This window comes from Lutra lutra, chromosome 1 (assembly GCF_902655055.1).
Source record: "Lutra lutra chromosome 1, mLutLut1.2, whole genome shotgun sequence".
NCBI classification, from domain to species: Eukaryota; Metazoa; Chordata; class Mammalia; order Carnivora; family Mustelidae; genus Lutra; species Lutra lutra.
Genome location: NC_062278.1, coordinates 214,679,064 through 214,705,555, shown reverse-complemented (window position 1 = coordinate 214,705,555; position 26,492 = coordinate 214,679,064). Strand labels below are relative to the sequence as shown.

The 26,492-nt window shown below is 52.7% G+C and overlaps 3 protein-coding genes across 9 annotated transcripts in view; 2 read left to right on the top strand and 1 right to left on the bottom strand.

Annotated features, from left to right (window-relative positions):
* Nucleotides 1-35: 35 nt before the first annotated feature.
* On the top strand, nucleotides 36-7,746 carry LOC125084084 (ribonuclease H2 subunit A). 6 transcript variants are annotated; one of them, XM_047701234.1, is made up of 10 exons: nucleotides 198-337; nucleotides 1,460-1,665; nucleotides 2,375-2,795; nucleotides 2,985-3,056; nucleotides 3,171-3,297; nucleotides 3,401-3,488; nucleotides 5,746-5,883; nucleotides 5,990-6,077; nucleotides 7,287-7,410; nucleotides 7,527-7,746. In XM_047701234.1, exons 3-10 carry the CDS (start codon nucleotides 2,669-2,671, stop codon nucleotides 7,660-7,662), a joined length of 900 nt encoding a protein of 299 aa, XP_047557190.1. In that variant the 5' UTR covers nucleotides 198-337; nucleotides 1,460-1,665; nucleotides 2,375-2,668; the 3' UTR covers nucleotides 7,663-7,746. The 6 variants fall into 6 exon arrangements, with proteins under 6 accessions (XP_047557216.1, XP_047557170.1, XP_047557190.1 ...); XM_047701240.1 differs by having other exon boundaries at nucleotides 199-337; nucleotides 1,413-1,665; nucleotides 2,375-2,658; nucleotides 2,983-3,056; XM_047701223.1 differs by having other exon boundaries at nucleotides 199-337; nucleotides 1,413-1,665.
* A 7,513-nt stretch (nucleotides 7,747-15,259) lies between these two features.
* On the bottom strand, nucleotides 15,260-25,423 carry RTBDN (retbindin). 2 transcript variants are annotated; one of them, XM_047701171.1, is made up of 6 exons: nucleotides 25,269-25,423; nucleotides 18,268-18,442; nucleotides 17,041-17,107; nucleotides 16,816-16,926; nucleotides 16,249-16,345; nucleotides 15,260-15,701 (listed from the first exon to the last, which is right to left on the bottom strand). In XM_047701171.1, the coding sequence occupies exons 2-6, from the start codon at nucleotides 18,434-18,436 to the stop codon at nucleotides 15,474-15,476; spliced, it is 672 nt and encodes a 223-aa protein (XP_047557127.1). In that variant the 5' UTR covers nucleotides 18,437-18,442; nucleotides 25,269-25,423; the 3' UTR covers nucleotides 15,260-15,473. The 2 variants fall into 2 exon arrangements, with proteins under 2 accessions (XP_047557127.1, XP_047557120.1); XM_047701164.1 differs by lacking the exon at nucleotides 25,269-25,423 and having other exon boundaries at nucleotides 18,268-18,974.
* The window catches only part of MAST1 (microtubule associated serine/threonine kinase 1), a 31,554-nt gene continuing 28,408 nt past the window's right edge, over nucleotides 23,347-26,492 (top strand). The window contains exon 1 of the mRNA XM_047700992.1: nucleotides 23,347-23,499. Coding sequence (XP_047556948.1) covers nucleotides 23,461-23,499 — 39 coding nt within the window. The 5' untranslated portion in view covers nucleotides 23,347-23,460. The remainder of the gene's footprint in view (nucleotides 23,500-26,492) is intronic.

Below are 26,492 nucleotides of genomic sequence, written 5' to 3'. Positions count from 1 at the left end.
CGGGTCCACTGCAACCGCGGGAGGGGGGTTGGGGAGCGAAGCGGCCGGGTCCACGCGCCTGCAAGCGGCGGGAGGAGTCGCGGGGCCGTGGGCTCCAACCACTGCCACCGCTGGTGGGGGTAGTGCGGGCACCACATACCCCGCGAGGAGCTCCTCGGAGCGCGCCCGAGTCGGTTGGAGTCCGGCATGGCCGGGATCCCGACTGACTTACTACTGCCGCTTCTGATTCTCCTGCTGCTGGGGACCCCTGCCCAGGTCTCCCGCGACTACCATTACTTTGGCGAGAAGAGCGGAGGAGACACCTGGGAGGAGCTGCGGCTGCAGCATCAGGAGAAAGGTAACCGCACGCCGCGGGTGTGATGGTGCGGAAAGGTGCCCCATTGCCCCACTTTGCCAGCTGGCTGCAAAGAGACCCTCCTTCAGGGAATTCCCATCTCTCCCCATCTGCGCACTGGCGTGCCCTTGGGCTGGTTACTTTTCTCTGAGGCTCAGTGCCCTTATCTGTAAATTGAAATAGAGACTGACTTGAAGCCTCTTACAGGGGAAGAGGGGACATGGGTAGGCAATAATTCCCAAGCAGACACAACCGTAAACTCAGGGATGTGTGCTAGGAAGGGTGGAGATAGAGAAAGGAGGGGGAAGGTAAACGTCTGAAATCAGAGAAGGGACGACTGAAGAGGATGGCTAACCAGTGCAGCGGGAAGCCAGCAAAAGCCAAGAATGCAAAGAGTTAGGGGGAAGAGTGTGCCAGGGAATGGGAACAGCAAGTGCCAAAGCCAAAGGGCTGGACGGAGGAAAAGAAAGAGGCCAGTGTTGTCTGCTGAGGCTTGGTAAAGCAAGAAGTGTTCTGACTTTGAGCTGCAGAGTTGGGATAAGACCTGTTTCCTAGTGGCATAGGGAGGTGTCCATAAAGAGCATTGTAAAGAGCCCCTCCCATAAACACTCAGAAGGTTGTAGCTGCTTGAAAAGTGGTCATAATAGTTGTTTTTGTGCTACATGCTAGCACATTGCCAGAGGCTTTCCATACCTTCATTATATTATGCCAATTATGTCACTTAATTTACCACCTGGCAGCCTTGCTGGTTAGGGGGCACTCTGCCTACTGAACAGGCCCATTATCACACCCCTGAAGACACAAGTCAGCTTCAGATGGTGGGCACCAAGGATGTTGTATCATGTTCCCAAATGGACAGGCTGGAACAGGTGGGAAGTGTTAGTTTGCAATTCCTCTGGGTCACACACCAGATGTATAAGCTCAAAGGGTGGGTTGCTTTCTGTAGGCCTCAGTTTCCTCACCTGGGAATGATGAGGAAATTAAATGAGATCATCTGTGGGGGGCGAGTGCCTGGCACAAAGGCAGAGCTCAACGAACAGGAGATGTCGTTAGTGTCTTTATCCTCCTGCCTTCCTAGAGGAGGGAAGGGGGTAGATTCCCCCCTACCTGGCCCTCCATCCCTAGAAGTGGAGGACTCCATCCTTGGCCCTTGGGGAAAGTGGCGCTGTTTCTGCGACCTGGGCAAGCAGGAGCGCAGCCGCGAGGTCCTGGGCACGGCGCCGGGCCCTGTGTTCATGGACCGCGAGAATCTGGTGCAGGTGCGGCCCTGCAGGCAACAGGATTGTTCCTCCTGCAAACCAACAGACTGCGACTGGAGGCCCTGAACCTGGGTGAGAGACTCGCGCAGAGGAGGCCGGGCCAGGGCGGGCTGTTAAGTCCCCAGTTGAGAGTCCCCAAGGTGGGCAGGGAGAAGAAGGGGGGGACCGCGGGGGGTGGGAATTCGAGGAGGGTCTTGAGGGCTGAAGCTAGAAGATGGTGGGGAAGGGAGAGCTGAGTCAGGAACAGTGAGCCCCTGCTGATATCCGGGGAGAAAGGAAGAAAGATGGTGAGGGGCAGAGAGGGGGAATTTGAAATGGAGGAACTGCGACCTTGAGGAAGTATGAGCCTGATGTGGGCCAGGGACCTACCTACAGACTGAGGCCGTGAGCCGGCTGAGACTTGAGAACTGGGGGACATGAACCCTGAACTGGGGGGAATGGCCCTGCCTGTTGGGCACAGACTGTCAGCAGAAGTCTGTTGATATTTGGGATCACAGTTGGGAGGGGGTGGGTGGGGGAGGCTTAGCCCCAGTCAGGGGTTAGGAAGCAGAGTCGGGGCCGGAGCGAGGCGGCCCTGGTGCCGAGAGAGAGGGCTAAGACTGTGTGGAGTGGCAAGGACAGGGACTACAAAGAGCCAGCATCCAGATGGACAGAGACCCAGTAATGTAGACACTGACAGAATTCTGGCAATATAGTGGTATTTGACCTTCAAGGCCCTGACTGGGCCAAATTCTCCAAAGTCTGCGTCAGTTTCCCCTTTATTTCCCTATCCTCCTACCAGCCCCGACGGGCGGGGCGTCAGGGACTCCGGGGCGGAGCTTGGAAAGCGACCCCGCCCACCCCGGTCCGCCTAAGAGCGGGGCCGTCGGCCTTGGGAACTACAATTCCCAGGAAGCCGTACGGCAGGAGCTTCGGTGGCGCATGCGCAAACTTCAACGGCGGCAGAAGCGTCGGCGGCGTGTCCTCGGCACCGATTGGTCCGGAGCGAGAGCGGTTTTGGGCCCGCGGAAGACGCGCGCCTAGACCTGAGCCTGCAGACCTCGTTCTTGCCGCTGGTGGTGGCGGTAAAGGCGGCATGGATCTCAGCGAGCTGGACAGAGACAGTACGGGCCGCTGTCGCCTGAACTCGCCTGTGCCCGCGGTGTGCCACAAGGAGCCCTGCGCCCTGGGCGTCGATGAAGCGGGCCGGGGCCCGGTGCTGGGTGCGCCCCCGGGGCTGGGCTGGGGGAGGGGCGTGATAAAGGGAATGCTGATTGCACTGGAACGGAAGCCGGGATTGTACCGTACCCGGGGAGGGGGGTGATAGTGGCGATGGCACTGAAGAAAGCGGTGATAATGGAATAGAGATAGCGGTTTTCACGGGCTCACTGGTTGGATCCCCGCTTCTCTAGGCCCCATGGTCTACGCCATCTGTTACTGCCCCCTGTCCCGCCTGGCAGATCTGGAGGCCCTGAAAGTGGCAGGTGAGCTCGAGGTGTGAGTCTCGGGAGGTGGTTCCGGGGCGGGTGCAGACTGGAGAGGGAGAACAGGAGCTGGGAGAACCAGTCGATTCCCTTCTCTCCCAACCCTCCTCCCAGACTCAAAGACCCTATCGGAGAGCGAGCGGGACAGGCTCTTTGTGAAAATGGAGGAGGACGGGAACTTTGTGGGCTGGGCATTGGACGTGCTGTCTCCAAACCTCATCTCTACCAGCATGCTTGGGCGGTGAGGGACCTCTGGGAGGGGCCAGGGTGGAGGGGCAGCCAGCATGGGTTGGAAGGGATCAGTATCTGGATCGGGGTTGACTGGGTTCTGTCTCCCACTGCAGGGTCAAGTACAACCTGAATTCCCTATCCCATGATACAGCCATTGGGCTGGTGCAGTATGCCTTGGATCAGGGTGTGAAAGTTGCCCAGGTGAGCTAACATAGATCTCAACATTTAATTTTTTTTTTTAAAGATTTTATTTATTTATGACAGAGAGAGAGATCACAAGTAGGCAGAGAGGCAGGCAGAGAGAGAGGAGGAAGCAGACTCCCTGCTGAGCAGAGAGCCCGACGCGGGGCTTGATCCCAGGACCCTGAGACCATGACCCAAGCCGAAGGCAGCGGCCCAATCCACCGAGCCACCCAGGCGCCCCAATTTTTTTTTTCAACATTTAATTTTTTGATCCCAGTAAAAATTAAATCTGGGAAGTTCAGTGTCAAGTGCATAAGAGAGAGAGATTAAATTACCAGAGGGAAACATAAGTTGGCATTGCATCCAGTACTCTGCGGCAAAGAACAGGCTGTTTTGAGAGAATAACAAGGATAAATATGCTTGAGATAGGGAATGTAACAAGGGAGGCTTTGCTGAGGAGATGGACGAGCTCCAGGACTGAAACATGGCGCTGATGGTGCAGTACTAAAGCAGACAGACAAGGGCTCTGCCCTCTGGGGTTCATGGCCAAGTCAGGGGACACAGATGGTCAGCTGGTAAGCAAATAATAAAGGTGATTTCTGAGGTTAAAGGCAATGGAGATCACCAATATCCTCTTTCTACTCTAGCTGAGTTCTCCCTGTTGCTGTCTGGCATATTTGGCATGGTCCCACCCCAGGGCCTTTGCACTGGCTGTTCTTTCTGCCTAGAATCCTCTTTCTGAGATCTCCCCATGGCTCATTCCCTCATCTCTTTCAGGCCTTTATTCAGATGTCACCACATCAGAGTGAACTCTCTGAATCTCTCCTACCACTGTTTAAAATGAAAACCCTTCCTGGGGTGCCTGACTGCCTCAGTCGGTAGAGCATGGGACTCTCAATCTCAGTCATGAGTTCAAGCCCCGAGTTGTATGTAGACCTTACTTAAAAAAAAATTAAGTAGAGTGGTGCCTGGGTGGCTCCATGGGTTAAGCCTCTGCCTTCTGCTCAGGTCATGATCTCAGGGTCCTGGATTGAGCCCCGCTTCAGGCTCTCTGCTTGGCAGGGAGCCTGCTTCCCCATCTCTCTCTGCCTGCCTCTCTGCCTACTTGTGGTCTCTGTCAAATAAATAAATAAAATCTTAAAAAAAAAATAAGTAGAGAAGGAATAAAATGATAACTTTTCCCAACTCCCCAACTCTCCCCTGCCCTTTATTATTTATCTTTTTTCTTGTCTGTGGCCCTCACCAGGGTGTCTGCTCTATGAAGACAGATTTTTGCCTGGTGTGTTTACTGCCATATTCCTGGCATCTGGTGTGGCCATGGTATGCATTAGGTGCTCAGTGAATGTGTAGAATGGATTCAGCTCGATCAGGAAGCCTCTTTTGGAAGGGACTATTTTTTATTTTTTTTAAGATTTTATTTATTATTTACTTGATAGAGATCACAAGTAGGCAGAGAGAGAGGGAAGCAGGCTCCCTGCTGAGCAGAGAGCCTGATGCCGGGCTCGATCCCAGGACCCAGGGATCATGACCCGAGCTGAAGACAGAGGCTTTAACCCACTGAGCCACCCAAGCGCCGCAGGACTTTTTTTTTTTTTTTTTAAGTAATCTCTGGGGGATGCCTGTATGGCTTAGTCGGTTAAATATCTGCCTTCAGCTCAGGTCATGATCCCAGGATCCTGGGATTGGGTCCCCTATCAGGCTCTCAGTTCAGCAGGGAGCCTGCTTCTCCCTCTGCCTGTCTCTCTCTCTCTCTCTTTCATACACAAATAAATAAATAGAATTAAAAAAAAAAAACTAATTTTCTTTTATTTATTTATTTATTTATTTGGCAGACAGAGATCACAAGTAGGCAGAGAGGCAGGCAGAGAGGGGGAAGCAGGCTCCCTGCCAAGCAGAGAGCCTGATGCGGGGCTTGATCCCAGGACCCCAAGATCACGACCCGAGCCGAAGGCAGAGGCTCAAGCCACTGAGCCACCCAGGTGCCCCTAAATAAATAGAATCTTAAAAAAAAAATAATAATCTCTACACCTGATGTGGGATTCAAGTTCATGACCTCAAGATCAAGAGTCACATGTTCTGCCAACTGAGCCAGCCAGGTGCCCCCAGAGGGGACTTTTGAGCAGAGATATCTGAGAGGGCTACAGCCTGGGGATGAGCTGAGAGAAGAATATTCCAGGCACAGGGGCAGCCAGTGTAAATGCTGTGAGGCTGGATCACTTACGCAGTTGTGTTTCCAGATGTTTGTTGACCGGTTACGTTTCTGTCCCTACGGCAGGTATTTGTAGACACTGTAGGGCCGCCAGAAACTTACCAGGAGCGGCTGCAGCAGCACTTTCCCGGCATTGAGGTGACAGTCAAGGCCAAGGCGGATGCCCTCTACCCTGTGGTCAGTGCTGCCAGTATCTGCGCCAAGGTTAGGCTCCTATTGGCCGTAGCCCGTTCCTAGCGTCTCCCTGGGCAGAGGGCAGGCGTGCCTGCTTTGTGGGGAGGGAGATCCCAAGTTTTTATCTTGCCCACAGGTAGCCCGAGACCAGGCTGTAAAGAACTGGCACTTTGTGGAAGATCTCCAGGGCCTGGATGCAGATTATGGCTCCGGTTACCCCAATGGTGAGCAGATGACAGCTGCCTTGAGACAGTGGTAGTGGCAGCAACACGGACGGGGCAGGGTTGAGCACGCTTCTATGGTTTTCCGTGTTGCGCTCCTTCTGCTGCGCAGTGGAGAAGCCTAGGGCTCAGATGGGAGCCACTTGCTGATGGCCAGCCTGTAGCAGAGCTGGTTCCAGCGGGCAGGCTCGGTCCTCCCTTCTGTCTCCCTCCCGCCTGTCTCTCTGGAGCTCCATTGAGGGCCTGACACCCTTAGTGGGCATCTGTCTATTTGTTAAGGGGAGAGGGGCAGGGGCGAGGAGTGTCAGCCCATGTCCAGTTAAATCTGGCTTAAATCTAGTGTTTTCTTCCCAGTTATGAGGCTCACTCTCCTCACCTGTATGGTAGGTGGTCTTGTGCCCATCTCTCTGCCTTGAGTAGATTTCAAGAATCAGTGGCTGGGGGCGCCTGGGTGGCTCAGTGGGTTAAGCCGCTGCCTTCGGCTCGGGTCGTGATCTCAGGGTCCTGGGATCGAGTCCCACGTCGGGCTCTCTGCTCAGCAGGAAGCCTGCTTCCCTCTCTCTCTCTCTCTGCCTTCCTCTCCGTCTACTTGTGATCTCTCTCTGTCAAATAAATAAAATCTTTAAAAAAAAAAAAAAAAAGAATCAGTGGCTGAGTTCAAGGAGCCCTCTGGTCCTTCTGAGGCCCAGGAAGGGATGGGCAGGTGGGTGGGGAGACATGGCAAGTCTGTGACTAGAACTTAGGTGAGGCCAAAGTAAGGAAACCAGATCCAAGCCAAAGACAGCCTGGGCCACAGTCCGTGCTTACTGAGCACCTGGTATGTGTCTGAGCCCTTGGGATGGAGCCATGAACAAGATAAACAAGGACCTCACTGTCCCCACTGAGGTACCCGTTTTGGGGGGAATGATGGCCATTAACACCATGGTCCACAAATGCTCATTTAATGACCATTGTCCTTGATGGGGGTGAAGGGATGTCTCAGAGGCAGTCTCCCTAAACTACCTCGAGCACCCGTTGGCGGGTAGAGTCGGGCAGCTCCCCGCACAAAGGTTCTGAGGCAGGAATGGGTCTCGAACAGTGGGATAGGCCTCCGGTACTCTGGCGGCCTGAGCTGAGGTAGTGGGACCTCAGATGCCAGGCCAAGGAACTCGGACACTGTGTCAGGGCTCAAGGGCCATTGCCGCTGTCCACCCCACCCTTCCTGTCCCTCAGATCCCAAGACAAAAGCGTGGTTGCGGAAGCACGTGGAGCCTGTGTTCGGCTTCCCCCAGTTTGTCCGGTTCAGCTGGCGCACAGCCCAGAGCATCCTGGAGACGGAGGCCGAAGGCGTTTTGTGGTGGGTGTCCTGCAGGGGCTGTGATGAAAGCGGGAGGGAGGCCAGGGCTCAGCTCCCACTGGGAATCCCCCTCCTCCCACACCCCGAAGTGGCCAGTGTCACCACCTCTCCCACAGGGAGGACTCGCTGACGGGGGATCAGGAGGGACCCGGGAGGATCATGTCCTACTTCAGCAAAAACCCCCAAACCCTCCCGCACCTCCCACACCGGTACTTCCAGGAGCGAGGCCTGGAGTCGGCCACTACTCTCTAGGAACCAGCCCGTTCTCTCTTGATATGCACCCCCACCCCAGCCCACCCCTGCCCCATTTGTGATTAAAGTTCTTTACGGAAAGCTCGGTATTTGGTTATTCTCTGCGGTGGAAGAAGGTTGGGAGTGTGCTCGGCGGCTGGCCTCAGCCACAGACTTCTGGAACATAAACATGATGGGCCGTGGCTGGTTGATTTTATTTTTTATTTTTAATTTCTTTTTTTAAGATTTATCTATTTGGAAAAAAAAAAAAGATTTATCTATTTGAGAGAGACCGCACGCGGGTGTGTGGAGCGAAGGCAGGGAGAGGCAGAGGGAGATGGAGAAAGAATGTCAAGGGGACTTTGATGCTGAGCGTGGAGCCCGACACGGGGCTTGATCACACAACCACTGAGATCACAACCTGAGCCAAAACCAAAAGTTGGACCTTTAACCGACTGTGCCACCCAAGGACCCCTATTTTAGTTTTTATTTTTTTTAAGGTTTTATTTATTTATTTGACAGACAGAGATCACAGGTAGGCAGAGAGGCAGGCAGAGAGAGAGAGGGAAGCAGGCTCCCCACTGAGCAGAGAGCCCGATGCGGGGCTCAATCCCAGGACCCTGGGATCATGACCCGAGCCGAAGGCAGAGGCTTTAACCCACTGAGCCACGCAGGCGCCCCCCCTATTTTATTTTTTAGATGGATAATATATTTGTAGGATGCAGAATGAGGAGAGAACACAGTGAAAATCCTCCCTCCCACCTTGTCCCCCAGATCTCTGGTGGGCTTACCAAGGCATCTCAGTCTATTCGGGTGCTATGACAAAATACTGCAGCTGGGGGGTTTATAAACAACAGGCATTTAGTACATTTCTGGAGGCCAGAAGTCTAAGATCACAGTTCCTGCAGGGTCAAGTTCTGCTGAGGACCCTTTTCCAGGCTGTAGACTGTGGGCTTCTCACTGTGTTGTCAGGTGCTGGAAGGGGCGGGGAACCTCCAATTATAAGAGCAGGCAGAGAGAGAGGAGGAAGCAGGCTCCTCGTTGAGCAGAGAGCCCGATGCGGGGCTCGATCCCAGGACCCTGGGATCATGACCCGAGCCGAAGGCAGAGGCTTTAACCCACTGAGCCACTCAGGCGCCCCGACCTAATCACCTCTTAATACCATTATCTGTGGGAATTAGGATACCAACCTGAATTTTGGGGGAACACACATGCAGGCCACAGCAGGTACCTTTTGTCCTTCTGGAGATAGCCTGGCATGTTACAAAATAGATGTGCGGTTACTTCCGTAAGTTTGTTGTTGTTTTACGAATGCAAACACTCTAGCCTAGGTAGCACGCATTCATTACTCTTCACCAAGTCTCGGAAGTAATTCCAAATGTGCCTAAAAACGTTCTTCATTCCCTTCTAGCTACAGAGTCCTCAGCGTGACTGTCCTGTGGCTTATTTAATGCTTAAGAGACATTGAGTTGTTCCCCGACTTCTGTTAGACATGTACAGCGGAGAAGGACCAGGGTGGGCCATCATTTCTCATGCAGTTTTGTCTGTAGGGTAAAATTCCCAGGGGTGGGCTTGCTGGGTTAGAGAATCTGTGCCGTTTGTAATTTGGAGAGATATTAGTGAATTCCTGTCTGTGAAGACTTGCACCCGTTGGCAATGTAAGTAAGCACCTATTTCACACACAGCCTTGCCAGTAGCAAGACAGGTTTATCTCACTCCATGAGAAGCTGGTAAGTCAGGGGGCTCTACAACATCAGGAACACCATTTTTTTTTTTTTTAAGATGTTTATTTTTTTATTTTAAAGAGTACGTGTGAGGAGGGAGGGGGCAGAGGGAGAAGGAGAGAAAGAATCCCAAGCAGACTCTGCACTGAGCACTGTACCTGATGTGGGGCTCGATCCCATGACCCCAAGCCCATGACCTGAGCCAAAATCAAGAGTTGGATGCTTGAGCCACCCAGGCACCCTCAAGGACACTATTTTTTATTTTATTTTTTTTTAAAGATTTTATTTGACAGAGGGAAATCACATGCAGGCAGAGAGGGGGGGGGGGAAGCAGACTCCCTGCTGAGCAGAGAGCCCGATGTGGGGCTCGATCCCAGGACCCTGAGATCATGACCTGAGCCAAAGGCGGAGGCTTTAACCCACTGAGCCACCCAGGCGCCCCAAGGACACTATTTTTTAAATTCACCTAGGGGCGCCTGTGTGACTTAGTCAGTTAGGCATCTGCCTTCGGCTCAGGTCATGATCCCAGAGTTCTGGGATCAAGCCCTGTGTTGGGCTTCTGGCTCAGCAGGGAGTCTGCTTCTCCTCTCTCTGCTGTTTACCCTGCTTGTGCTCTCTCTCTCAAATAAATAAAACCTTTTTAAAAAGGGGGGTGGGCACCTGGGTGGCTCAATGGGTTAAAGCCTCTGCCTTCGGCTCAGGTCCTGATCCCGGAGTCCTGGGATCGAGCCCCGCATCGGGCTCTCCGCTCAGCGGGGAGCCTGATTCCCCCTCTCTCTCTGCCTGCCTCTCTGCCTACTTGTGATCTCTGTCTGATAAATAAATAGATAAAATCTTTAAAAAGAGGGGGGCCACCTGGGTGGCTCAGTGGGTTAAAGCCTCTGCCTTTGGCTCAGGTCATGATCTTAGGGTCCTGGGATGGAGCCCCACATCGGGCTCTCTGCTCAGCAGGGAGCCTGTTTCCTCCTCTCTCTCTGACTGCCTCTCTGCCTACTTGTGCTGTCTGTCAAATAAATAAAATCTTTAAAAAACAAAACAAACAAAAAAAACCAAACTCGTCTTCTATTTTGCCATTGGTGCTTTTTGCCTCTCATGGGCCTACTATGGCTGCCACAGTTCCAGACATCACATCTCAACCTCCAAAGGCCTCACCTCCAAACAGCTGCCCTGTCACTTCCTGGCTGAAAGTAGGACATATCTATGCCCAAAGCAATCCCTGTTAGGGGGAATGGAATATCTGGGGTAAAAAGAACCAGTTAAGAACTAGTACCTAGGAGGGATGCCTGGGTGGCTCAGTCGGTTAAACGTCTGCCTTTGGCTCAGGTCATGATCCCAGGTACCTGGGATCCAGTCCTGAATTGGGCTCCTTGCTCAGTGGGGAGCCTGCTTCTTCCTCTGCCTGCAGCTCCCCCTGCTTGTGTTCTCTATCTCTCTGACAAGTAAATGATCTTAAAAAAAAAAAAAAGAGAGAGAGAGAACTGGTACTTGGAGGTGGGAGAGACCCAGTAGCCTCCCCCCACCACTTCATTCCCTCATCCTTTTTTTTTTTTTTTAAGATTACTTATTTATTTATTTGACAGAAAGAGAAATCACAAGTTAGGCAGAAGTAGGCAGAGAGGCAGGCAGAGAGAGCAGGGGAAGCAGGCTCCCTGCTGAGCAGAGAGCCTGATGTGGGGCTCGATCCCAGGACCCTGGGATCATGACCCAAGCCGAAGGCAGAGGTTTAACCCACTGAGCCACCCAGGTGCCCCTCATTCCCTCATCCTTGACCCCTCCTTGACTTGAGCGGTAGCAATTTCATGAGAAGAAGAAAGAGGATGGCTTTTCATTTGTTAGTAAATGTTCTGATGGCAGAAGTCGAGGGCATCGTGGGAATATTATTTATGGGGCGGATGTTAGTCGGCTAGGGCTGCATAACAAAGTGCCATAGGCTGGGTGGCTTAAACAAGTTTATTTTCTTGCAGTTCTGGAGGCTGGAAGTTCAAGACGAAGGTGTTGGCAAGGTTGATTTTTTTTTTTAAGATTTATTTATTTGAGGGGCACTTGGGTGGCTCAGTGGGTTAAGCCTCTGCCTTCAGCTCAGGTCATGGTCTCAGGGTCCTGGGATCGAGCCCCACATCGGGCTCTGCTCAGGGAGGAGCCTGCTTCCCCCTCTCTCTCTGCCTGCCTCTCTGCCTACTTGTGATCTCTCTCTCTGTGTCAAATAAATAAATAAAATACTTTAAAAAAAAGATTTATTGAGACGTAGCAAGGAGAGCACGAACAGGAGGGAAGGGGAGAAGCAGACTCCCAGCTGAGCAAGGAGCCCAATACGGAGCTTGATCCCAGGACCCCAGGATCATGACCTGAGCTGAAGGCAGAGACTTAACTGAGGCGTCTCAGGGTTGATTGCTTCTGAGGCCTCTTCCCTTGGTTTGTAGATGGCCATCTTCTCCCTGTGTTTCACAAGATCTTCCCTTTGTGCATGTCTGTGTCCACTTCTCTTTTCTCCTCCTCCTTCTTCTTTATTTGAGAGAGAGAGCATGAGTGGTGGGGAGGGGCACAGGAAGAGGGAGAAGCAGGTTCCCCGCTGAGCAGGGAGCCCAACATAGGGCTGGAGCCCAACATGGGGGGCTCGATCCCAGGACCCTGAGATCATGACCTGAGCTGAAGGCAGAGGCTTAACCGACTGAATCTCCTACAGTGCCCCTAATCTCTTCTTTTAAGGACTCCAGTAATTGGATTATGGCCAATCGGTATGACGTTAGTTTACTTTAATTACCTCTTTAAAGACTCTATCCAAATATAATCACATTCTGAGGTACTGAGGTTAGGACTTCAACATGAATTTGGGGAGTGGGATACAATTCAGCCCCATAACTGGTTACCTCTCCACTCCATATAGGTCCCATGCTGGTCACCAGGAAGCCAGCACTGACCCAGCTACAAAAGGTCTCTGAGTATGCACCGAGGTCCAGAGGACCTCAGGAGTGCATGGTGGGGATGGCAGCCCTGATTTCCAGAGCCCGAGGAGCTGAATGGCGGCGATCTGAAGGATGAGGGGTGGAACAGAACAGGAGGGGGAAGAGGGCTTGCCTGAGGGCAGGGATAGTGAAGGCAGACCTTGGTGGGGGGAACTGTGGCCTCCCCATTTCCCCACCTGAGGGGAATCCCTCTATTCAAGCCACAGCCTCTGGTTATCACTGCAGTTGCAAAATGTTTACCCATCCAGAGTCCATTAATAATTCTGCCCTGTCCTTTTCCATGCTGTAAATTTGTAAATGTATGCTTTCATACATTTGGCCCTCAGTTTTGGATTTCCATTTTTTTCCCCTCCCAAATTGTTATAATTACAGTTTATCTTGAATTTATAGGCTCTTCTGACTGCTGATGGAATTTGCCAGGACAAGATAAACTCTCCCCCTTTCTTCACAGCTGGCCATAAGCAGAAGCTAGTCAGCAACCTAAAGATGTAATTTGCAAATGTGATTTTTTTTTAAAGATTTTATTTTGACAAAGTACGAGAGAGCACAAGCAGGGGGAGCATCAGAGGGAGAAGAAGTATGCTCCCTGCTGAGCAGAGAGCCCAATTCGGGGCTCGATCCCAGGACCCTGAGATCATGACCTGAACAGGCAGAGGTTTAACCCACTGAGCCACCCAGATGCCCCTCTTTCTGAGTTCTGATGATGGTTCTGGTTCACCTAAATGCTGGCTGGGGCTAGGAATCCCCTTAAAGGCGTCTTCATTCACACATCCGGTGGTTGGCACTGAGTCTTGCCTTGAACCTCAGTTGGGGCTGCTGACCAGAATTGCTACACGTTGCCTGTCCCGGTGGCTTGGGCTTCCGCACAGTATGGCATCTGCGCTCCAAGAGCAAGGGTTCCAAGTCTGGTTGAAGTGGTCTCCTCTCTGACTCCCTAGCCTTGGAAACCAGCATCGTCTCCCCTCTCTGTTTGCTGATGTGTCACCAGAGCTGGCTTGTATTTAAGGGGAAGCATCTAGACTCCACCTCCTCATGGGAGGGAGGTCACATAAATATTTAGGAAGTGCCTGGCACATAATTAATAATAAATGTAGACATCATCTGTTCTCACTCTTGCTGCTATATACTCTATTATTGTGACAAGGATAAGCATTCAAGGAAGAAAATAGATAAGCCTCCCCCTCTCTCTGCCTGCCTCTCTCTCTGCTCCCCCCTCTGTCTTTGCCTGCCTCTCTGCCTACTTGTGATCTCTGTCTGTCGAATAAACAAATAAAATCTTAAAAAAAAAAAAGAACCCAGAAAGAATAATGATTGCTGTTTTTTACCACTAAGTTTGGAGTTGCTACACAGCAATGTATAACCAGAACAATTTGCATTCGCTCATTTAATTAATTTAAATTTAATTTAATTAATTTAATCCCAACAACCCTAGGAGAGGAACAATTCTCCCCATTTGATAAAGAAACAGAGTGACTAGGGAACATTGACAGAGTTGTGGCATGAGTATGTGGTAGAACAGGGATGTGAACCCAGGTGGACCTACTCCAGAGTCAGGTCATAGCCACGTCTCTATGGCCCATATATCTTGATTCCCTCCCCAGCGCTCCTTTCCCTTCGGGTCCCAGCACCTGATTTTCCTTTGGGAGCAGCTCTCCACCATCCTCAGTCCATGCAGTTCAGATGGAACTGACCCTACCTTGGGCCTTCAGGCACAAGCCCATAACCCACATCAGGCCATCGAGAGCACAGCATTCCTTTGGGGACAGTGATTGGTTTGGTGATGGGCTCACGATGAGGCAGGGTCACCGAGTGCCGGCACTGGAAACGTTGCTGGCTTTACAGAGAAATAGGCCTATTTTAACCACAGAATCATGTAGTTGCTGGTCCCATCTTTGCTGTTGCGAGGAGATCCTGTCCAGTAGTATAGTCAAGAGAAAGATAAAGGGGCGCCTGGTTGGCCCAGTGGCTTAAGCCTCTGCCTTTGACTCAGGTCATGATCTCAGGGTTCTGGGATCGAGCCCCACATCGGGCTCTCTGCTCAGCGGGGAGCCTGCTTCCCCCTGCCCCCCGCCTTCCTCTCTGCCTATTTGTGATCTCTATCTGTCAAATAAATACATACATACATACATACATACATACAATCATTTAAAAAGAGAGAGAGAGAAAGATACAAGTAGATTCCTAACATCATTTAAGGACCTAGTACAGCCATTCCTGAAACTTCTCACTGTTGGCTAAATGTGCTTTGAACTGAGTTTGTCTCTTGCAGTTGAAAGAGGCCTATCTGCTATTCTCCCAGTGAGGCTCTTCTCTTACACATTTCCATCTTCCCTGAGGACAGAGAATGGACCTGATCTATCACAGCTGTGTCTGGGTACAGGAGCCATCCATCAATCTTATTCTATTGAATAGAACTAAAAGGCACATTTCCCCTGTTTTTCTGGTGAGGAAATGGGCTGTCCTAAGGCTTTTGGATAAGAGCAGGATCAGGAGTAGCACTTACATCCCAAATTTGAAATCTGAGTCAAGTTCTTTGTCTTACGTTGGGAACTGGGATTTGGAAGAAAAGGGAGGAAGAAATAATGATGGGGAGATCATGCCAGCAACTGCTGGGTCGGCTTAATCAGAGGGAGGGCCATGAAGTTTGTCTTGAGGTCTATACAAGTCAAGGAGCTTCCTCACGCCTGATGGCACACAGTGGGGAGCATAGCTCTTGCCCTCGTCAGCCCCTCTTCTGGACCCCTCTCCATTTCTGACACCTGGATATTCCGAGTTGTGAAAGTGCTCAGAATACAGGCTGTCATTTACATGCTGGTGTGTATCACTTGCTAACTGTGGGACCTGAGGATCTGAAGTTAGACACCGATCACTTTCTGCAAGCTATTTTGCCACCTAGTTCCCCAAGAAGCAGCCACATCACAGTGCTCTAGTTGGAGACTTTATTCAGGGAGGAGAGGGGAAGATGAGCTAGAGTTGGATTCTTTGTCTAGTCACCTGGAGAGGGGCGAGTCTCTGGGACTCCAGGAAGGAGAGACAGGGCTCTGGAAACTAGAAGGCGGAGCGGGAGAGAGGTGGAGCTTTGGGTATCTTGAGGGGCCGGGTCGGCGGAAGGGACTCCCATCTCCCATCCAAGGCCCGGCGCCCCCTAGGGGCCGCTGCCGCTTCCACTGCCACTCCCGCTGCCCGCGGCATCCAGGATCCAGGTGCGTGAGCGGCGGGCACGCAGGAAGGTGATTTCTCGGGCCTTCCCTTCCTGTCTGGAACCCGGCAGTACCGAGGTGGAAATGTTGAGGCAGTGACCGGCGCCAGGAGCTGCCACCGGCATCGCGTAGCCCAGAACCGAGCGGCAAAGTTCCGCCCCGTCAGCGAAGGTCTGGGGGAGGGTGTGGACTTAGGGTCCGAGTGGGCGGAGTCCAGGTACTTCTGGGGGCGTGGCCTTCGGGCTGAGGGGAGGGAGGGCTGAGGGGCACGGCCTTGGAAAAGGAAAATCCCGGACTTTGCAAGTAGGGGCCAGTGTAGAGGTGCCATCTAGGGGTGGGCAAGTACCCGCTTTGGGTCCTACGGAGAGTGTGGGGGCGGGGCCATAACAGGAACCGAATCCTGGGAGGGCGAGTTATTTTTACTGGGTCCCATGGTTGGGGTGGGGGAGGGCCAGATTAAGGCTGAGGCCTTAGGGAAGGTGATCTGAGCTTCTGGGTCTTCCAGGGGTAATTGTGGATGGGCCTAGAGCAGAGACGGCGCCTTGGGGAGGCCAAATCCAGAGCTTACAGACTTATCCCATTATGGAGGTTGGGGTGCGGACGGGGGAAGGGTGGGAGCAGGGGCCTTGGGAGTATCAGTCAGGATCCTGGGGCCTAGGTGGGTTAAGACAGAACATAGTAAGTGGAGGTCTCTCTCCTGCACCTCTATCTCAAGCTCACCTGCTCATAGGTAGGGCAGCCAGACTCACAGCCCCTCTTTTCTAGGATTGGGAGCCAAGTCGGGCCGCAGGTAATATCGCTTTCACATGTGGCAAACCTGTGGATGGTGTGTAGAGAGAAAGTGGGTAAAGTCTCCGCAGTCGCGTCCTAGCGGGTTTCCAGCCCTCCAAGTCTTCGCTTCGTGTATGTCCCGCCCCCAGATCACCCTGCCCTATATTCTTCACACATACCCAGGGCCCTGGCACAGCTGACCTCCTCCCAACAGACTTCGGCCAGCCCCTTGCATTCCCCACCTTCTTAGCGTCTCTTTTCTATCAGGAGACCCCGCCCCTTAAAAGCCCAGGTCTACGGAAGGTCTCGCCTCGGTACCGCCAACCTCAAAAGCCAGGTCCTTTACAGGCCCCGCCCCTTTCCACCTGGCCTCTAAACACTAGGCCTCCAGTTTAGACCGTGGCCTTGTTGGAGGCAGGCCACACCCCTTCAAACACTAGGCGGAGGAAACTGCCCATCCGGCCTTTGGTCCCGCCCAAACCATAGGACACGCCCCTCGCGCCCCGCCTCCCATACCAGACATCGCAGAGCTCGGAACAGAGCGGCTGGGCCTGGCGTATCCCCAGTAACAGCAGGCGCAAGCGACTGTGGAGGGCAACTTGGAGGTGTCCCAGAAAGGATTCGCACCTGAACATCGGGAAAGATAGGATCATTTGGGTCAGGATGCGCAGGGGCGGTGGTCCCTGGCAGGGTTAACTGGAGCAACGAACACAAGGAAAGGCTGGCGAGTACCGTACTCACCCGGGGCTCGGGTCCCCACAGCGTTCTGGGGCCATCTCAGGGTCCAATGCCTCTGGTGTGTCCATCTCTGACAATAGGACAATAGGAGCATGGAGAAGGGGACTCCTGTGAGTTAGGGTCTTGTATCCTCAGGATTGGGGAAGCAAGGCATGGGGGTCCCCTGAACATAACCCCAGTTATGTCAGTGCCGCCCAAACATTAAACTTAAATAAAGACACTTCTCTTGGGACATAAATGCAATTTCGGATAATAATAGTTTATCATAATCAGCTTAATTATGTCCCTGATAATGGTATGTTTTCACATACTTACATATACCGCTTTACAATACCCCTAATGAGGTAGGTCTATTATTTTTTTTCCCTTTTTAAGGGTCTACAAGAAGCCCAGAGAGGTAAGTGACTTGCTCAGAATCAACCAGTTATGAAGTGGCAGACCTGGGCTTGGGATTTGAATCCAGGAAGTCTGACTCCAGAATCTGTGCACTTTAACGAACATTCCCCCCACCTTTTTTTTTTTAAAAGATCTTATTTATTTATTTGACAGAGAGAGATCACAAGTAGGCAGAGAGGCAGGCAGAAAGAGAGGGGGAAGCAGGCTCCCTGCTGAGCAGAGAGCCTGATGTGGGGCTCGATCCTAGGATCCTGGGATCATGACCTGATCGGAAGGCAGAGGCTTAACCCACTGAGCCACCCAGGTGCCCCTCCCCCCCCTTTTTTTTAGATTTTTATTTTTTTATGACAGAGGGAGGTAGCAAGAGTGGGAACACAAGCAGGAGGAAGCTGGAGAAGGAGAAACAGGCTCCCCGCTGAGCAGGGAGCCCGATGAGGGGCTAGTTCCCAGGATGCTGGGATCATGACCTGAGCCGAAGGCAGACACTTAATGACTGAGCTACACAGGTGCCCCACTACCATTCTTTTTTTTTTTTTTTTCAAGATTTTGTTTATTTATTTGACACACACACAGAGAGCACAAGCAGGGGGAATGGCAGGCGGAGGGAGAGGGAGAAGCAGGACCCTGGGATCATGACCTGAGCTGAAGGCAGAAGCTTAACTGACTGCGCCATCCAGGTGCCCCTTTAACTACCATTCTTTAGCACAAGCCCTGACTCCCCATCTTCCCCCACACGTGTCACCCCAAGCCCCTCTCATAAGGAGATTCTGGTATTGCTATGGTGAAATGGGATTTCTTAGGTGTTGGAGGTTAGGCAGGGTCTGGAGTGCTCACCTGCAAGGTGCAGCTGGCTTGTGCCAAGATCGGCTGCCAGCCTTTGGTGTCTCCGGGACATAGCTGGGAGTGGGCGGCTTCCTCCACAGGCTCCCAGCAAGATCCAAGCCAGGGTCAGTCCTAGGGCCCAGGTCAGGCCCTTGGGTCGAGTGTGGCCCTTGCAGGCCATGTCCACCTGAGACAAGAATCAGCTGGGGTATGGGGTAAGGTTTGGCTGACTCTATCTGGGAGCTCAGGGTTGTACCCTCCTGATGTGGACCCAGGAGACAGTGCCAGGGAGAGCAGAGAATGAGCAGTTGACGGGGAGGCAATGATCAAGAACCTTCAAATCCCAGGGGATCATTAAGTCCTGCCTCTGACCCAGGAGTCCCTTCTCACCCATCAGACTCATGTCCCCTCCCTTTAGGCCCAAGGGCCCCCTCCTCTAGTTGGACTGTGGTGCCCCTCCCCCTCACACCCAGCAGGGTCTCCCACCCTGTTGGCCCTTAGGTGATCCCCTCTGTCTTCAGAACTAAAGGGACTCCCCAGCTCTTTCAGTCTCTCTCTTCTGTCCAGTAATTCCTCTCTCTCTTCTGCCCAGTCTCCTCCCTCCCTCTTGATCCCTGCTGGCCCCTCTCATGGTCACCTTCTCTCGGCCCACAATCGGCTTAGGGGCTGCCACCAGAGCTGGTCCTTCGGAGCCAAGCTTGGCTGTGGCAGGACTCTAGTTTTGCCACTGGGGTTCTAAAGCTGTATGGTAGGGGAAGCTGAGGGTCTGTGGAGACAAGACAACTCCCTCCCCTCCCCTGTCCCCTCTGGCCACCCCTCACCTGTTAACTGGATGGGTGTCTAGGGTGCTGCTGAGACACGGCAGGGTCAAGTGCAGGAAAGAGTGGCGGCCAAAGGGGTGTGGTTTGATGCAGAGGAGGAGTTTCCCATTGCCCCACCCGCTGCTCCAACTGACCAAAGGCCAGGGGACCTGGGACTGCGTTGTATATATCTCTGCATTGACCTTTATGTTGAGATGATGGCTTAAACTCTATGTGTATGTGTGTTGGATGAAAGTGTGTTTGTGTGTCTGTGTGTGTGGAGAGAGTTTATGTTTGTTGTGTGAGGGTATAGTATGTGTGTCTCTTGGTTGACTGGTTGTATGTGTGTGTGTGTGTGTGTGTGTGTGTGTGTGTGTGTGTGTGTATTCAAAATCTGGGTGAGGAAGTCTTTATGTGTTCCAAGCCAAGTGTGTCCAATTGGGTAAGATATAATAAATGCGAGGGGGGATATGTAGGGTCAGGATGGTCATCCTGTGAAAATATTGTGGATGAGTCAGTGGATGAATGCTGTTGACCATGAATGGTGACCATTAGTGAACAAGGGGGTGTTGACCTGTGTGGAGAGGGTGTGTCTGTATCTGAAACGTGTGTGTGTGTGTGTGTGTTCCTCTGCAGTTTCTGTGAATGTGAGTTTTTTGCAAACATTCTCTCAATTCGTCCATTCATTCAACAAATGTTTATGGAGCCCCTATTGTGTGTCAGGTTCAGGGGATGCAGTAGTGATCAAGAAATGAAAACCTTGGGGCGCCTGGGTGGCTCAGTGGGTTAAGCCTCTGCCTTCGGCTTAGGTCATGATCTCAGGGTCCTGGGATCGAGCCCCGCATTGGGCTCTCTGCTCAGTAGGGAGCCTGCTTCCTCCTCTCTCTCTGCCTGCCTCTCTGCCTACTTGTGATCTCTCTCTCTCTCTGTCAAATAAATAAATAAAATCTTAAAAAAAAAAGAAATGAAAACCTCAACCTTGGGATGCCTGGATGGTTCAGTCAGTTAAGCATCTGTTTTTGGCTCAGATCATGATCTCAGGGTTCTGGGATCAAGTCCTTCCTGCATAAGGCTCCTTGCTCAGCAGGGAGCCTCCTTCTTCCTCTGCCTGCTACTCCCCACTTGTGTGCACTCACCCTCTCTCTGACAAATAAATAAATAAGATCTTTTTAAAAATCTTTTTTTAAAAGATTTTATTTATTTGACAGACAGAGATCACAAGTAGGCAGAGAGGCAGTCAGAGAGAAGAAGGGAAGCAGGAGCCCTGCTGAGCAGAGAGCCCGATGCTGGGCTTGATCCCAGGACACTGGGATCATGACCTGAGCTGAAGACAGAGGCTTTAACCCACTGAGCCACCCAGGCGCCCCTTAATTTTTTAAAAAATATTTTATTTACTTATATGAGAGAGAGACAGTGAGAGAGAACATGAGAGGGGAGAAGATCAGAAGGAGAAGCAGACTCCCTGTGGAGCTGGGAGCCTGATGTGGGACTCAATCCCAAGACTTTGGGATTATGACCTGAGCCGAAGGCAGAGGCTTTAACCCACTGAGCCACCCAGGCACCCCTTAAAAATATTTTTATTTTTTATTTTAATTTTTTAATTTTTTATTTTTTTTTAAATTTTTTTAAATAAAGACTTTATTTTTTTATCTGACAGAGAGAGATCACAAGTAGGCAGAGAGGCAGGCAGAGAGAGAGGAGGAAGCAGGCTCCCTGCTGAGCAGAGAGTCCGATGCGGGGCTCGATCCCAGGACCCTGAGATCATGACCTGAGCCAAAGGCAGCGGCTTAACCCACTGAGCCACCCAGGCGCCCCTAAAAATATTTTTTAAAAAAGATTTTATTTATTTGAGAGAGAAAACATGAGAGGGGAGAAGATCAGAAGGAGAAGCAGACTCCCGGTGGAGCTGGGAGCCTGATGCAGGACTCAATCCCAATACTTTGGGATCATGACCTGAGCGGAAGGCAATTGTTTAACCAACGGAGCCACCCAGGTGCTCAAATAAAATCTTCTAAAAAATTCACCTTCCGAGAGCTTACATTCTAGTGGGAGACCCTGGTGAGATGAGCAGTCCTGTAGTGTGTATGTGAGTGTATATGTGTGTCCATGTGTTGTGTGGGTAGGATACTGTGTCTGTGTGTTGGATGAGAGTTTGTGTGTAGCTGAGCTTCTCTTGGTTTTTGTATTATGTGTGTGTGCTTGTGTCTGTTGAGTGTACATGTTACTTGTGTGTGTCTGCATTTGCTGAGTGTGTGTATGTCTGTTTTCTCAGTAGGTGCTTGCATGTGTGTGTCTTTGCAGAGCATGAGTTTATGTGTATATGTGTTTGTGTGTGCCTGTGTTTGCTGATTATCTGTCTGTATTCTGTGTTTTTGTGTTTGCATACGATTCAGTGTGTCTGCGTTTGCTAAGTGCATATTTGGAAACCTGTATGTGTGTTTGTGTGTGAATCTGTGTTTGCTGAGAATGTATATGTGTGTGTATTTTTGAGGAGTACATATTTGCAGTGTGTGACTATGTGTATGTGAGTCTGTTTCCTGAGCATGTGTTGGTATGTTCGTGTTTGTGTGTATGTTTGCAGTGTGTGTGTGTGTGTGTGTGTGTGTGTACCTGTGCTTGTAGTGTGTGCATATGTGTTTTTGTGAGCAATGACTACTACCACAATTCTCTTTCCCTTCTCAGGCTAATGCAGAGTTTTTGTTTTGTCTCTTTCACTGAGGAACTCCCAGATCTCAAAACACTACTTTGTACACAGTAGGTGCTCAGTACTTGTTGAGTAAATTAACGAATCAGAAGGCCCTGTCTCCTGGCCCCTCCAGGGGTACCCACACAGTGATGTCCTATAGGCGTCAGCAACCAAGACCTAATGGATCTAGCCTTCCCCTAGTCCATTTTGGGTAGTCCAGGGTGCTCGTGTGTCATATCTGTCCAGTCTTTGGGCTGTGCATCCTGCAAACCCTTCCCCTCCCCTGACCTCAGCCCCCAAACCCGACCTCGGAATTCAGCACCGCGGACAGGAGCGTGTGAGATCAGCACCACGGAGAGCTCCCGAGACAGCTTGCTTTAGAAGGGGCGACAAGAGCGGAGTCTGGGACTTTGACAGACAAGTTCGAAGAATAGACTTAGCGGGATGGCAAACAAACATGCCGACAAACAGAGACAGAGAGAAACACTGAGATAACTCAGGCAAAGGCGCAGAGATGAGGAAACAAATGTCTGGGGAACACCTGGACCTAGACCTTGTCGTCGCACTCATTGGCCGGCAGGGGTCGCTCCCGCCTAGTGACCGCGCCCTCCAGGGCTTTCCGGTCGCCCCCTCCCCATCCTGTCCCCTAATGCCTAGAGTGGGGAGGTCACCGATGCTTTCCACACCAACTCTGAGAAGCATGGTCGGCTTGGTCTCAGCTATAGGAACACTGCGGGTGTGTGTGTGTGAAAATCGTGTCAGCTGCCCCCCCTCCCAAACTACCACTAATCGGTCCTATAAATACAGCCCAGCCTGACCTGGCTATTTAATCCTGACGGTGAGGGAGGGGGTCGTTAGAGGGGCTGCAGCGTTCCCCGAGGAGGTTCTGATTGGGAAGGGGGGCGGTATATGCAGGCAAAATGTTTGTCTGCGGGAACAACTCCCTTGAGGATGGGTGTCCTCAATGCAAATGTCACTCTGTAAGAATGTATCTCCTCAGGATGTGAGGGTCTCGTGGGTGGGAACAATTTCCCACAGAGAATATGTTTTTTAGGGGGTCTTTCTTTGGGGGTATCTTTACCAGGTTCTCCAAGGAAAATGTCACCCGTGGGGATTTTTCTCTGAGGAAGTGTCTCTTCTTGGGGGCGGCAGGGGGCTTTGAGAGGAAGCGCTACCTCTCAGAGACCATCTGCCTTAGGAATGATTTTCAGGGCGAGGGGGGAGTTTCTGATTGAAGAGGACCTCCGGTGGAGACTATCAACCCGTGGGAATGTGTCTCCCTGAGGGGGTCGCTGACGGGAGGGGTGGGTATCCGCATAAGGAATAATTTTAGTGAGAATGTCTCCCTTGGGTGTTTCTTGGGTTGGAGGTCTACCCATGGGCATGTCTCTCCCCTGGGGTGGCTCTACTTATAGGGGTATCTCCGTAGCTTGACTCTCTTGGGGACATAGGGAAGCTCCTCCCTCGCTTGCCCCCTCCCACCCCGCCGCGCGGGCAGCCTTGGCCGAGGCCAGGCTCGGGCGCCCAGACGCAGTGACGGCGCCGGGTCCGCCCCACTTTGCTCCGCCCCCGCCACCCCCCAGCTCCCCCCCCCGCCGCCGCCGCCGCCGCCGCCGCCGCGGTCCCCGCGGCTTCTCACTCCCTCCCTCTTCCCTCCTCCCGCCGCCGCCGCAGCCGCCACCTCCCTCCTCCCTCCCCGGGGCCGAAGCCGCCGCCGCCATGGACGATTCGGGCCTGATCCGCCGCCGGAGGTTGCAGGTACGCGGCGGCCCGGGTCCCGGGTGGTGGGGAAGGGGTCGGCGTCCTGAGGCGGGGCCCGGCAGGGGGCGGGAGAACTTGCGCCCGGGCCAGCCCGGGCGCCCCCTCCCACGGCTTCGGGATGCTACCAGAGGGGAACACGGTAGCCGCGCGTCCCGCCGCGCTGGCGACCCCGCCCCTCAGGCGCCGCCCGGGGATCCAGGGAGCTGACAGAGGGGTGCAGCCTAGCGCTCCCCCTCGAGGATAGCCCTGAGGGGCACCTGGTCTTCCGGAGGAGGAGGGGGCTGGGACCGAAGTCATCGCCCTGGCGCAACGCCAGGCTAGGGGTGAGGGGGCGCAGAGCAAAGTTATTGCCCCAGGGCTCGCGCCCCTCGGGGCCACCGGCGCTGCAGAGGCCGTAAACATGTTTATGCTGCAGCGTCTCCCCTTACTACCCTAGGAACCCCTTTCTGAGGCGTGGGGAACCCCTGCGACCTCCATGCATCTGCCCGGCCACCAGGATTCTTCCTACTGCCCTAATTGGACAGACACCCTAGACAGCCTCCCTCCTCACTCTTCATTCCCCCTCCTTTCACTACCCATCCGCACCCCCCCGCCCACCGCCTCGAGATCCTCAAGTCCAGCCCAGCTTGTGGGTGGGCGGGAGCGATTTTTAGCTCCTTGCAGCCTTAGAAGATACTGGTCTCTAGGCTGCGCAGGCGCGGGAGTGAGTCCACTGCACAGAGTGGGACACTGAGGATTGTGGAGTGTGGGGAAATCCAGGCCTCAGAAACTGCCACCTTCAAGATGGGTGGGGACTCAGGCTGAAAAGGGTCCTCCTCTACTATCTTCCTCGTGCGCTTCTAAGGGTTAATAGGAAGGTTCGATGTTGCTCTTAAACTGACCCCAGCAAGGAAACTGATCAAAGCTTCACCCCAAGGCCTGCCTGGGGTCTGGTCCTTGTGAGGCTTCTTGGAGCCCAGACCCACGCTAAATAATCTGGAAGAGTTTAGATAAAGCCTAGGTGGCCCCAGACTCTAAGCTACATACCTAGCCTGGCGCTTGAAAAAAGGGGAAGATTCAAACCCTCCCCCAGGGCCATGTCCATTTCAGGACTCCTCTAACCCACACTATCCCTGAGGTTGGAGACCAAGGTTAACTGACCGGTCATTGCAGCAGGAAAAATCTGAGTCAGATGATAGGAAGGACTTCCCAGGTAGTCTGGATGATGCGGGAGCCAGACCTGGGTTGGAAAACTAATTTGCTTTCAGACAGAACCCAGATGGCTCCATCTAAGAGCCTTGGGCTCTCGAAGTCTCCTCTGGATTCCCACCTCATCTTAGTGCTGGGGTGGGAGAAGAGGTTCTGACAAAAGGGAGGGAGAAGCGGCAAAGCCAGAGCAGGTGCTGAAGCAGCCAGTCTGGGTCCGCGCGGTCGGGTCCCCTGGAAAAAGGCGGAAAGGGGCGGGGCCTGCAAGGAGGTGTGTTCCCGCCCTCCGGGCCGGCGCCGACTCCCATTGGCTCAGCGCCACGCGGGCCTTCCATCTCTTCCTCAAGGCTCCGCCCCCAGCCCGGGATCCGCCCACTCCCCCACCCTTCCTTCCTGAGGCATCCTCTGGGCCAGGCTACCCTCCGGAGTCCTGCCCCTACCTCTTCCCCTCTGGCAGGGTTAACCACTTCACTGCCTTGGATACATCCTCACACACTGATGCAACCCTTTAGGAGCTGTTCCACAACTGCGGAGCGCCCGAGGGCCCCCAACTGTGTGCAGGTGGGATCGTATATACTTACAGCATCCTGAGTTCGAAAGCCCTGTCCACAGCGCCGTCCATCAATCCCAGGGAGAAGCAGAATCCGCTTGGCTGAGCGGCTCTGCAGCTTGTGATGGAGGTGGCGTCTCTTTACTCTGACGCTGAGGATCCAAATCCTCTACAGCTCCAGTTTGCCCTTTTTTTTTTTTTTAAGATTTTATTTATTTATTTGACAGAGAGAGATCACAAGTAGACGGAGAGGCAGGCAGAGAGAGAGAGAGAGAGGGAAGCAGGCACCCTGCTGAGCAGAGAGCCCGATTCGGGACTCGATCCCAGGACCCTGAGATCATGACCTGAGCCGAAGGCAGGGGCTTAATCCACTGAGCCACCCAGGTGCCCCCAGTTTGCCTTTTTCTTAGACTCTAGGATGTTTAGGGGCGCTAGCAAATGGAGCTAGGTTCCAGGACTTCTCCGGGAGGTGTTTAAAGGAACCCCAGGGGCTCACCCTCGAAGGCTGAGTGTACCCGGATCTGGAATCCTGGGCTCCGGGGCCGGAAAATCCAGGTCTAGATTTCGCTTGGGCCATTGCAGTCGTCCCGCCCAGCCGGCCAGCCGAGGCTCATTCAAACTGATCCTGCAAAAACAGAGGGAAAACCTGGAATGGATTTCTGGTCATCCGTGGCTCAGGAAGGCAGGGCTGCCCAACTGGACAGCGTTCTCTTTGACTCCAACCGTATGTGTATCCTCTGTACATGGGAGTGGGAGGTCCCTTTGGCCCATCCTCTTTCATGGAGCATGTCCATTCACAATAACTCCTGTTCCTATGACCTAATATTTATTGAGTGCTTACTGTGTACCAGGCATCATGCTAAGGTGCCAGACACCTGAATCAGTTCACAGAATCCTCTAGGAGAAATGGACTGTTCGGAGGTCATTTGCCAAGGTTATAAGAGGCAAAGCAGGGATTTGAGCCCAGGGCTTTCTGCTGTCAGAGATCCTAGAAAGGATCTAGAATGTCCCTTATTTTCCCCATGTTGGAGTGCCCACCAAAATGCTTTTGAAACCCTCACTAGAATCTTTCCCTCTGTGGCTCCACCCAACCTCCTTTATTCACTTTGGCCTGTGGACAGAAAACAGACTGGAAGGTAACACTCCCTTTCCCCACTGCTCTCCCGGGAAAGGGCACCTAATTCCATAACTTCTGATCCCTGTAGTGGCTTCCTGAGTGCTTGACAAACAGAACACAACCTTCCTCTGGTGTGGA